We start from the raw sequence: 12,997 nt of genomic DNA on the forward strand, positions 1-12,997 counted from the left end.
TCGACATAGGAAAAACTAGCACATGTACGATTAATGGTTTTGACCTTACAGTTTGGCATGTCCGCTTATTTCCAGAATGGTCGCACATCGCTATTGATAGAATAACCAAGAGTTCCATACAAAAGTTTGTTTGAACCATTTTTTGGTTGCAACTGTGGATGCCTGATGCTTCATTTTGTTCCAAACCCGTTACTCGATATTTCGACATGAAGTATCACTATCCGATCCGATATGAATTGACGTCATTCGTTTGGGTAAACGATTAAAAATAATTAAAATGTTCAAAGCGAATTTTCTGGTTTATTGGGCCAAATTAGCCAAGAAGTTTAGTTACCCGCTGTTCATATCATAATGCTTTTTGTTAATAAATTTAACTTTTTGTATAGAAATAACTGCTTTGGATCACAAATCATAGCAGAAATTTTTATTTTAAATAGGCATCGGTTAGGAACCAATACCAACCTAACATATCAGACAAGTACCGATACTACCAGTTGGCATCGGATATCGGTTCCTATCCAATATTATCGGATATGATTCAAACGTCTTTTACTATTTTAATTTCTAATTCCAACGTACGCTAACTATATTTCTGAACGCTAAAGCAAACTATTTTTAAAAGCATATTTATCTTGTCCTTTGAATTCTTTAATTTCCCATTTTCAAAAATTTTGCCTACGTTATAATTTTTTTTTTATTGGATTGGACCGGCGTAGTTGTTCTCCATAAACACCACGTTTCTAAATAAATAAAAAAAAGTTAAGCGATCTAAATCTATAAAAAAACGCATTTCAAAGGATTCAGGAGTGCTGTATTTAATCAACATACTGCAGCTGCCGCCACCTGTCGCTTTAATGGTGGACAGGTGGACAGCAGTTAAGTCTGATGGCCTGCTCGAATACAGCTCGAGTCTTGCAAAGTATTCCCGGAAACCGTTTCTCGCGCACGTGGTATTTAAATTGCTCTAGCGCTTTTTATCGCTGAGTATTATGTCACTGTGGTGCTGCTGTGTATTGTAGACTATAGGTACAGGGCCGGATTATGCAGTGCTCTAGTCACTAGATTCGAAGTGCACCAATAAGTCGGCCGTCAGTCATTAGGACAAAAAAATCTTTCTCAGTTCTAACTCTTTCAAGTAGGTAAAGTGGCTGAGAAAACAACTAAAACAAAAACAGCTAAAAACTTTTAATAGTATATCCAATGATAACTTTTGTTTAGGACAAATTTTTTGCAGGCAATAAAGGTAAAAAAATCTTGTTTCAAAACCGTTAAATATTTTCACTGTTTGGTTAAACGATAATCAAAGTATAAATCATTGATGGAATTTTAGAAATTGATGCCTGTTTTATACGGCAATTTTAAAATGTTTTTCACTTTGCACCTATATTTTTATTGATCTGCGCATGCGCACGCGTGGCTTAGGACTCGAGTATCTGTCGAACAATCTTACTCGACGCCCGAGTCCGTCAAGCACACATACTCAGTCGAGTCCTCATATAGTTCCAAATCCACAGTTATGGTGCGTTTAAAAACATACTAGCTAAATACAGACTATAGGCATTATTTTTTCATGTATATATGTATTAATGTTCGAAAATAGTCGAGAACTCATTTATTTCAAAATAAATAATTTTTACAAATAATAGCGACATTTCACTATTTAAACGTCGTATTAAGTACTGTTTTGTTGTGCATTACGATATGTCGATGTCCTGTACGTGGTTTATATAGGCTCGGCTTTTGCCTAATATTTTTAATCAAACATCAATCATAAGAAGAAACACTTCCTGTAACTATATTCATGATTTTAGTCGCGTCTCGTCAGAATTTAAATCATTTTAGAGGGACTTCAGCAAATTTTGTAGCAATTTTCCGTCAATTGTAAAAAAACTCGTTTAAAGTTATCCGTGTTTCCAAATTTCAGTTTGTTCGTTGTGGCATTACATATATTGAATCAAGGATAGTTCGTTCCTTTGAAACAAAATACGGTGTGTGGTTGATCTGTGCTCGGCTGTGCCACTTTAGCAGAATTCTGTTAAGACATAACTGAAATTCCTTTTAGTGAGAAATACACAATAGACTTGCTTTAAAACGCACTTATCGAGCAATTTACCCACTTGAACAGACATAAATTCTGCTGATATCCGTCCCCTAGTTTTAAAGTTTCAACCAATTTTGTGGGTTGCCATAACGAGTGTATCTTGAGACAAGCTGTCGTTTCTTCTACATAAAATTGCCTTTTTTAGCTCTTTAAATCTGCTAAACCAATGTGATGCAATCAACGTATTCCCACTCTGTCTAATTGTGTTATTGAAATACTCATTTCGTTTTCAACCGCACGGCTTTGTGAAGCGGGATTTAGCGCAATGAGCGTATTAAAAACGGAACATCGTAAGCGCTTGTAAGTAAAGCATGGCATGCAGTTATACTTATACAAAGTGAAGCCACATTTGAAAAAAAAAATAGTGGATACTGTGCAGGCGCAACCATCGCCCCTAATGCAATTTACTGTTAAAACAAATTGAAATTTTTGTGATGGTTCGTTTGTTAAATTCAAATTTGTATGTTAACAAAAACTTCCTAAAGGCAATCATTTTGGTACACATGTTTATTTTGTTTATAGCCACAGTTCTCTTGAATTGTGTATAATTTACGCATATTCATTCGTGTTACTTTGTTCCAGCATTAATTAAAATACTTTTATTCGCATCTGAAAATAAACTGTGGTCGCAATATAAATTCTGATTTTATTTCATTTTATTCAAAGTGGGGTCGCTTATTAAAAAGTTAAAGACCAATTGGATTGGACGACAAGCTGCTACCGCGGCACTACTTCAGCGCTCGTAGACACGAACCATTGTTCTCGTGATATTTAATTCGGCCGGAAATGTATTACCGAACCAATATTGTTTTGCTCGATCTTTCCATCTTAAAACCATGTACATTAATTTATAAGCATGCTTTGGGAGTAAATTGCTGTAGAAATATTTGTTTTGAAAAACAAGCGAATTTTCTAGTATAGTAATTTAAATCAAATTACGTGAACGACCAAAAATATATTCCACATTACACTGACAATTTGTCAAAGTTTTGTTCATTCATGAGAAAATAGGAACACTATTTGAATTTTATATCGTATCGCGCTCACTTTAAAATGGCTTCGGTAAACTGCTTTGCGATTTACAAAGTAAGGTGTATGAGAAAACCTTATTGAATAGTAGGCTACTGATTTCAATGAAATGACCCTTTTACTTTACCAACGCTTCAGTTAAGCTCGTTTGTCCGGTTTACCCATTGTAAAATTATATTAAATAGACGGAGCGTTAAACCTGTGGACGCCTGCTTAAATAAACAATTCCACATCTTAAAAAGTAGATTTTCGACCGACATCAAAACAAGAGTGATTTCAAAACTCGAATTATAATACAAAGTAACGAGGGCTGTACAGTATTTCTTTGAAAGCGGCAAATTTTTTAAATCTTCCATGAAACACCGTTCGAAAGCAGGGAGTCGAACCGTTTGACTTTTCCGGTTCAGGTTCGGTTCGGGTTCAAGGATTGTTTAGGAATACGGTTCAGTTCCGGATTCGATTCGTGGCAATTTGAAAGTTCCGGTTCAGCACCGGTTCGACCATCGTTATTTCAAAACCGGTTCATAAAGTTTCGGTTTGGATATAATATAAGTTGCGTTAAATCTAAAAATGCGGGTCAACAAATGTGCAGAATAATCTTTGAATAGTAAGTCATTCAATTAAAGTTACGTGACGTATTAAAAAAATCTACTTTTTTTAATCAATATTCAAATTTGTTCATAACATTTTAAACATGGCTTAACTTGAGTCTTTAAAATACAAACTGTGACGTCATGCTGGAGCAAACCGCTTTTATTAACAGGTTAGGGTTCGGTTAAGGTTCATGTTCTTTCAAATTATTTGGTTCAGTTCCGGTTCGGCTCCTTAAAATCGTTCAAAAAAGGGTTCGTAAAATTATTTAATACATACACATATACATAAGTGTTCCGTTCACAAAATATTAAAAGCACTAATCTAATGGGTAGTGTGTGAGTGTCCGTAAATTCATCGCGCTTGCCTGCGCATTCAATGGCAAATCGAAAAACATTCTTTCACAATTGTAAAGGGACACAGTTTGAAATCATTGCAATTTGCCAGTGTTGGCGGCAAAATCTTCCATAAAGCTTTATACTAAGCATGTTTTTCACAAGTTAACGATAAAAGATCATAAAAGTAGTCTCGGTCAGTGTTTGATCGGCGCTCCACTCCATGCCTGTGCCCACACCGCTGAAGCCGTAAGCTGCAAAGTCGCCGCAGTAGTTCACGTCAATGTTGTCGCCGGTCGATCCTATGCAATAGTGCTCGGCGTGGTGAATGTCGGTCATAATACGGATTCCCGGACAAAGGGCGTAAGCGTCGCCTTCCGCGTTAACCACGCGAAACTAAACAAAATTGCAGTTGTTTAGTTTAGAGCGGGGGTTTTTGAACTTTTTGTCCTGCGGACTCCTGAATTTTTTTTGCTATGGGTTGACCACGATAGGCAAAAAAATTTCAAGATGACGTCATGAATTGACGTCACAATCAAATAGACTTTCAGAAATACGCCGATGGTTTAGGTAAAATGGAGTCTAAATACATTCAGTGCTAAAAAGTTGTATTTTAAATTAAATTATTTTCTCAAAAAAAAATATTAATTCCTAAATATACACTAACATTTTAATTTGACATTCATGGGCCCCTCAAAATAGTTCGCGGACCCCAAGGCGTCAATGTGCCCCAGTTTAAGAACCCCTGGTTTAGAGACTATATTTAAGAGTTGTACAACGGTTAAACATAAATTGCTAACAAAGTTGCTTCTTTAATTTGCTTAAATAACCGCGTCGAATCTCGAGTTTTGTTTTTCGAGGGGCATTAAAACGGATTTAGGGATGACGCAACAAAATTACGCCTTAACGAGGCGTCGCAAGCTGTGTTGAAACTTGGCGTCACAAGTTACGTTAAAACGTGACGTCACAAGTTACGATTAAACGTGACGTCACAAGTTACGTTAAAACGTGACGTCACAAGTTACGATTAAACGTGCCGTCACAAGTTACGTTAAAACGTGACGTCACAAGTTACGATTAAACGTGACGTCACAAGTTACGTTGAAACGTGACGTCACAAGTTACGATTAAACGTGCCGTCACAAGTTACGGTTAAACGTGACGTCACATGGCTACGTTAAGACGTGACGTCACAAGTTACGTTTAAACGTATTTGTTTATATATAATACGGAACAACTCGCGTGCACCCTAAAAACATACCTTTATAGTAGTTCAAGTTACCTATACTATAATTTTCGAGGTACGATGAACGCACGACGCCTTCGGGCTAAAACGATTTCAAGAAACGCCAAGGCCAGGGTTGGGCAAACTGTGGCTCGCCGGCATGATTTTCGTGGCTCTTCTAGTCGAATTGTAAAATCCAAAAAAATTGGAAAGGCTACTAAGATTACCGTTTATCAACGCTTTTCTCTTTTTCTTTATTTAGGCCAGCATTTCGTTTATAACGTAACACTAGACATACAATCCGAAGAGTTATAGTTAACAGCGAGTCAACGCAATTTTATTTGCCAATTTTGAGGCGATTGGTAATTGTATTTTCTGCAAAAGGCTCTTACATTAAATACATTTTCCCACCTCTGGCCTAGACGTATAGCTAAAACGAGATTCAAATTTGCGTAAATTTCAAACAAGTTGCATTTTTGTGTATTTAAAAAATGCACCAAATACAATTTGGGACAATAATGACTGAAAATGCAGTTTAGTTTAAGGAGGCATGACTTTTTCCCCTGGATTCGCCCGTGTGAACATCCGGAGCAAATTGTTGCCTTATAACTTCTTTTAAAAAGATGCGTTTGGTCTTTTAGTTTTTATTCGTTATATATAAAGTAACAAAAGGACTGGTTTGTATCAGACTGGCGACTCTTCTAAATATCTGCTTTGTCACTGTTTCCAAATGGCTTGACGTGTTCAATTGAGGTGTTATCTCAATTTGCGTATATAAAACAACAAGCTTGCTATATGTTGCGTTTTGTGTTATTTTTAGTTAAGTTATTGCTCAAAATAATGCGAAAGTTTACTATTTTTAAAAGTTTAACGGTTACTTGACTTGGTCTAATTATGCCTTGACTTGTTAATCATCCAAAAAGACTTTACTTGGACAAGATATTTTACAAGTGACTTGACTTGGACTTAAATCCTTTCAAAACGACTTGTTCACAACACTGCAATTTACGCACCTGTATGTATCCAGCCTCCAGTGAATTATTTCTGTTGGGCGCCTGATGTGATAGGACCTCAGCAGCGTCTCCCTCATCAAAGGTAACATTCACGTCTGGACCGTATTCATCGGGCGTGTACATCCCGCTCTTAATGGGGTAGTGCGTCTTATAGAGAGAGTAAAGGCTGCCTCCCAGGTCGTCCAAGAAACCTCCGGTGGTGCGGTAGCGCAGGTAGGCGGCGCTCTTGAAGTTCTTGAGCTTCGTTTCGTTTGGAACATGCCAGATCATAATGTCGCTGGCTGTAATCTCGTAGTAGCCCGGGTTCTTGTAGTCATCACTAGCTGCAGCGGTCAGCTGTCCGAAAGTGTTCAGGTTGGCCCAGTTGCCGTCACCCTCCGGCCGCGTGTCCGTGTTGCCCTGCTCGCTTGACCAGCGGTCGCCAGTCGTGCAGTGACCACTCGTGTCGATGTTGTTCTCGTGGATGCTGGCCACCAGCGTCCAACCCCCTTCGTCAGTGTCCATGTCGCACCAGACCACATAGGGCACCTTGTTTTCGTCGCGCATCGTGTAAACACCGCTTTTGGAGCGCGAGAAGGCCTCTTTCCAGTTTTTGCAGCTGTTGTATACGCTGTCGTCCTCTGGCACACACAAAATTGTATGTTATTCATAGGCTAGCCCAGGGGTCGGGAACCTTTTTAGCTAAGGGAGCCATAAAAGCCAAATATTCTTGGTTGTATTTCCATAAGAGACATGTTACACGTTTTTTAATCTAGTTTTAGGTTGGCACTAAATAGTTTATTTAGCAGGGCCGTTTATTTTGCACAACTTTGATTACGGAGTTCCATTAAAAGAATAGAACCGTTTGGATACTAAGAGATTGCTTTAAACGGGATAGTAGTCTCGAACAACAAATAGGATTCGCACAAAGCGCCGAAAATTTGCTACTATATGTAACAAAAAAGGAAATAAGTTAGGAAAGCGGCCGTAGCCGCGTGCAATTTTATTTGAGATCATGCTGAGAAATGATAGCTTAGATTTTTCTGCAAGCAACATTATTATAGGCCCCCGGCCCCTGGGCTAGCTTTCGATCGAAAACGAAAACTGGTTTGAATATACTGTTGCTGGGGCGTTGTCTCAATTGTAGAATTGTCCTTCAGGCCAAATTTTGTTAAAGTACCTACGTTGCGACTATACCTATTAGGGCAATCTCCTTCAGGGCAAAATAATTGCAACTATAGGCGAAAAAATATATATAGCAGACAAAAAATAAAAAAACACAATGTCGAAACGTTGGCACTTCAATAAAATGTTGCGAGAAGAACAATTTTAAAATTAAGAAACTGCTTTAGTGGGTAAGTCTATAGATCTTCTTTTAAGACTTAGAGGAAGTGCGAATAAGCAAAACATTTGAGTATACCTATTTTCATTTTGCCAGATTTCTTTATATTCAATCACCTAATTTACCAAATATTTTAAAACTAATTTGAATGAAGGACTCGTTACAGTTTTTGCAATGTTTTACATGCCATTTTTAGCAAAATTAATTTAAACGTATAAATATCACTACGTTGCTTAAGTTGTACGAATCAAAAAATAAATCTTAAAAAATAAATTCTAAGCAAAGTTGGCCCTACCTATAAGACCGTAAAATAAAAATGGTTGTATTTGAAAACAGTGTTCACTTAAGTCAAGTCATTGACTTAAGTCAAGGGTCTCAAACACGCGGCCCGCGGGCCGCATGCGGCCCGCGAGAACATTTTGTGCGGCCCGTGTAGAAATTTTGGATTTCCAAGTATTTAACCATATTTAAGAGCCACATATCTTTTTTAGTCAGATTTGAAAGTTAAAATTCACTCTAAAATTGGTTCAAAAAACTGAAACTATACTCACCAAACTTCACTGTCATATCACTTTCAAACGCTAATATTTATGCGGTAAAAGATCTACTATTACGTCACATTGCCTATTCAACTCTGTACAGTTGTCACAATAACGCTGGAAAGTGCGTCAGTCAGGTGTTAGTGTAATTGGTCATCTCATAATGTATAAATTGATTGTCGAGTTGTAGGCTTTGATTGTTCTAGCCTAGTATTGAAATAAATTTCTATAGCTTAAAAAGCTAAATTACACTTGTCTTTTGCTTCAAAAATGAGAAAAATCACAGACGAAAGAAAAGTTTTTCAAGATAAGGGGGAGGAGTTATATTTTGTCACCGCGGTCAGAGGTACTAGTTATTGCCTTATTTGCCGGCAGAAGATCGCTGTTATGAAGAAGTATAACAAGGGTTTGCACTTCGAAACAATGCACCGCGATAAATAATATGCTTACCAGGGCAAAGTAAAAAAATATAAAGTTGAACCAGCATTTTGCAAAAAAAAAAGTTTCTTTGCCAATATTAGGCAGTCCACATCTGCAAGCAACTCTAAGATTTGTTTCTGCTGACAATTTGAAGCCCAATATCGAGATTCTTGTCCTTGAAAAAACGCTGCCAGTAAAGTAGCCAGAACAAATAACTGTAGCCTAAAATCAGCCTGCATGTGTTTATATTATATTGTGTTCTTATTTATTGTGAATTGCGGCCCTTGGGCATTTTACACGTCCTCATTTGGCCCTCAGAGCAATTTGAGTTTGAGACCCTTGACTTAAGTCAATACAACACTGTGTCTCATTGTTGGTCGCACAATAAAACTTGCATTAAAAGTGGGTCACGAATTGAAAAAGGTTGGGAAGCACTGGGATAGAGCAACCGAAAAACAATATTCTATGGCAATTCTTTTTTGAAACTCTACTTACGTTCGCGGCCGTGGGCCATTGTTTGCAAAACAATCATCAATAGAACCATTACATGCTTCATTCTTACTGCTTTTTGAAGTTTTTAGCAGTTGTAAATTATATATTGACTGAAAAAGAAGTGTTATACTGTATTTGAATAAAAAATTACGGTCGAGACAAACACTATTTATTTTATTATAAACTAGACGAAATACCCGGCGTTGCCCAGGTTAAATAGAATATTTACCAGTTACTTTAACCTGGGTAAAATTACACCATAACAATCACAATAATGTGCGAAGTCTACCTGGATTTTGTCTGGTTAAACAAAATGAAACAATCCAACACACTGTGGGCTCTTTCTCACTATTGCACGTTACGTTGTTACATGTTAAACTGCTAGCCTCATGTTATATAGATATATACCATGAATATGGAAGAAAAATGTGGTAATCAAAATATACGTAATGTTACGGTAAGCGTAAGAACTTCGTAAGAGGCATAAATAATGCAAACATATATCAACTTGTGCACAATAAGCATAGTATTTCTTTTACCGAAGTTTTTTAATGTATATGTTTTAAAAAATAGTGAAATCCCATGATTTAAAGAAAGCACAAGTTGCCTACTAGAAACAAAAACCTATAGAACTGCCGCAATAGTACTGCCGCAATGCTAATCATAAAATCCCAATTAACATTTTCTATGTTTGTCGATGTTCCACGTACATTATGAGTGACTAATTTAATCCTTATTTTTTGTATATTCTTAGGTTTTCGATATAGTCGCCTGTTCTTATCAAATAACTAGCATTCTGGTTCAACAAAAATAATTAAGTTGCAGACTGAATCTCAATTTAAAGTAGTGGTCATAGGTTAAAATAGAGTTTACTGTAAAAATATTACAAATTAAACCGGAACAAATATATTTGTAGGCATACCATGAATCATTAAGCGTCCTGTTTGTAATCATCAGTACGATTATTTAACTTACAGCTGCCTTAATAGTTTACAAAGCTCTTTAACAAACTGTATTTTTTACATATTTTTATTTAAAGAAGAAAACCTTGTGTCAATGTTGTAGTTTATTTCAAATTGAAGTGACATGTAAGTCATTTTGCAAAATAACCAAGCCTTGTCACATTATTTTCTATGGCAAGTCATTTAAAAGTCATCGGCTTTGAAACCATTAAAATCAGTAAGTTTGTTCTATCCCAGCCAAAATCTAATATATGAAAAACATCATAAACAAACCGATTACCGATATCGAAGAAATGATTGTAAAACACTTTCGATGAATGTAATTTATTTGTCTGAATAAGTGAAGTCCAAGTCAAATCATTTTAAAAATGACTTAGGTCAACAAGTCAAGCCATTTTGCCAATGATAATTCTTGATTAGGTGTAGTCATTCGAAAACAGTAATTCCATTCATCTAAATCTAACTGACAAAGGACTAATGCAGTTGTACCGGCTATGTAATCTAAAAGGCGATATTTTTTCAAAATTACCCCGAAATTTGCATAGTTAAACAAAATAAAACAATCAATATTGCCATGGGATCTTCATCACTTTTGCATATTATGTTATTGACGGAGATGGTCTTTTAAAGGAATTCGCATTGTGTTTTAATTAATTATTTTTCCCAATTTGTTTTTCTTTTTTTCCGATTTCGTCCGCCGTACTGTAAGAAATAAATAAGCTTTCAACTGGAGACTGTTTATAAGTAAAATTGGCTATGTGTTGGGACTACCCTCGCTCGTTGCTCCGTCTTTTTTATAATAGAAAGAGATTATAATATTTTCCAAACTAATCCGAAAATATACTGATACCGCTTTATAATTCCAAATTGTTTTAAAAACACTTAACTTCCCAAAAGTGATGACTTCAATTTGATATTTGCGGTTACGAACAAGCTGCGTTCAACGTCAAAGAACCCCGTAACATGTTTCAAATAAAAATGGCCTATTGCTCAAACTGCGACAATACGCGCGATATTTTGCCAAATTTGCCTAAACTTTGTGTATTGTAAAGCAGCAAAGTCGCTGATCTTCCCTTGTCCGTTTGCCGCTGCCTATGTCAGAAACGGGTTAACTTAATGCTTCCCCACTATAAGACTATAGCCTCATAAGGATACGACGTGTGTGGAAGCGGCATCTAATCGACTGGCGTGGTATAACTGGTTGCTGAAGCCGCATGTTACAGTGGGTGGTTTGAACAAAATTGTGAAAATATAACCTGTAATCAAAGTGCAATGTTGTGTATAGTGAAAACCCGTGACATTTATCGATCCAGAATTACTAACATACGTAAAACTTTAAGTTGTATCAGTAATTGTTTAGACTTGGTGATATTCAAGAAAAAACGTAATCCCGTCACCAAACTGCGTCATACGTAACAAAAATAACCCATTCAAAAAAAATTGCTCACCCGTGACCGGTTTACAACGACCCTCACTTGAGAAGCGCGCTCATTTATCCGTCTTTTTATCTCGTAGAACAAGACTAATTTTTGACTGTCTTGGAGCACCGGAGTTTCTTTCTATTTTACCCTATCGCCCGACTTCTCGCTTAAGAGGGAGCAGTGTGAGCGACGTTGCTCTGTTTGTCTCTTTCAGACCACATTTTAAGAGCCGCTGGTTAGAATAAAGGTGTGTCTTTCTGTGGTGGCGACGCCCTCAAATAGGCACGTGGTCTAGCAAATACAAAATAATCGCATTTTAGCTTCTTATATTTAGTGTACCGCGACTACAGTGTAATACTTAATCCTTCACAATTTATTCATGCTTTGTACAGCAACTATGGCCATTGTGAGTGTGCCATTAAACCTTTGCGGTAATATTAGTTATGCAGTAACTTCGATGTGCAAAGCTGACAACTATTATGTAAGATGTTATAAGTGCTCAAAAAATTGTCTTTAACTTGTAATACTTGAATTCTGCGCAATTTATTTATGCTTTGCGTGTTTGATGTGTTCTATGAACATCGGGTGGTTTGCATACGATGCCTATATCACTTTATAGATTGTTTTTTACTACTTATAAAGTGTAAATTTATAAACAATGGTCTATTAAATTGTTTCTCAAAAATACAATTCGGTCCGCGTCATCATTGTGTATTCCAATTTGGATGACAAATAAAAACTGCTGCATGCCTGGAAAATAAATGTTTTCAACCCATGGAATGACGAACTTTGAGCGGCGGGAGAAAGGCTGCCAGGTGCCGTGGTTCCCAGAGAGAGCGCATTTCGCCGATTGTTTGGTTTGCCACTGCGTACAAAGCAGCCTATACAGTGGCTTCTAAATATCAGCAGTTCTGTTGAATGACGTATGCTAGCTGCAGCCTGCATCAAGCTTTAAACAAGGTTCAGTCTTTGACTTAAAACCAACAAAGCTGTATTTCTCGTTAGGCGTGCGTTGTTCCTGAAACATAGAATATCGGTTTCTACCCAGGGGCCGTAAAATACTTTCGGGGGCTCCGTGAGTATTCTAGAAGTTGACAAATGTATTTCAATGGAAGGCTATAGTTTTTAAATTAACATTTTATCATTGGGATGTATATTTCGAGACAAATATCAGTGTTGTAATGACTCTTGTCAATTCCTTTTTTTTAATAAATTTACTCGACTTGGACTTGAGAGTTTCCATTAACCAATTGTTCGTAAAATTAGATTAATTTAACCCTAATTTTTGCCTGCAAAACAATTTGTTCGTCATATGTTAAGTTTTTTGTATTTTGCTAATTAAACTATTGGTGAGGATCACATAAGTTGACCAAATTTAATAACAATTTAGTTTAATACAAATGACTTGACTTTGACTTTGACTTTAGTTATGTTATAAAGGAGTGGATTAGGGGTTTAAGTCATTTTGAAATGACTTGATTACAAAAGTGGAAAATATGGTATCTAAAGTTCGATGGTATTCATTTATGTGCGCCTATATATTTTTAG

The 12,997-nt window shown here is 36.6% G+C and overlaps 1 protein-coding gene across 1 annotated transcript; it reads right to left on the reverse strand.

Moving 5' to 3' along the window:
- Positions 1 to 4,221: 4,221 nt before the first annotated feature.
- Positions 4,222 to 6,804, reverse strand: LOC146159116 (intelectin-1b-like). Its single transcript, XM_083384868.1, has 2 exons — positions 6,295 to 6,804; positions 4,222 to 4,452 (listed from the first exon to the last, which is right to left on the reverse strand). Exons 1-2 carry the CDS (start codon positions 6,796 to 6,798, stop codon positions 4,222 to 4,224), a joined length of 735 nt encoding a protein of 244 aa, XP_083240994.1. The 5' UTR covers positions 6,799 to 6,804.
- Positions 6,805 to 12,997: the final 6,193 nt, after the last annotated feature.

The sequence above is a fragment of the Ascidiella aspersa genome, chromosome 3 (genome assembly GCF_963924565.1).
Source record: "Ascidiella aspersa chromosome 3, kaAscAspe10.2, whole genome shotgun sequence".
Lineage (NCBI taxonomy): Eukaryota > Metazoa > Chordata > Ascidiacea > Phlebobranchia > Ascidiidae > Ascidiella > Ascidiella aspersa.

Excerpts from the sequence above, each read along its gene's own strand:
- LOC146159116 (XM_083384868.1), bottom strand. The coding sequence starts at position 6,798 with ATGGACACTGACGAAGGGGGTTGGACGCTGGTGGCCAGCATCCACGAG. Across the intron at positions 4,453-6,294 it reads TGGAGGCTGGATACATACAG|TTTCGCGTGGTTAACGCGGA; the intron begins GTGCGTAAATTG and ends AATTTTGTTTAG.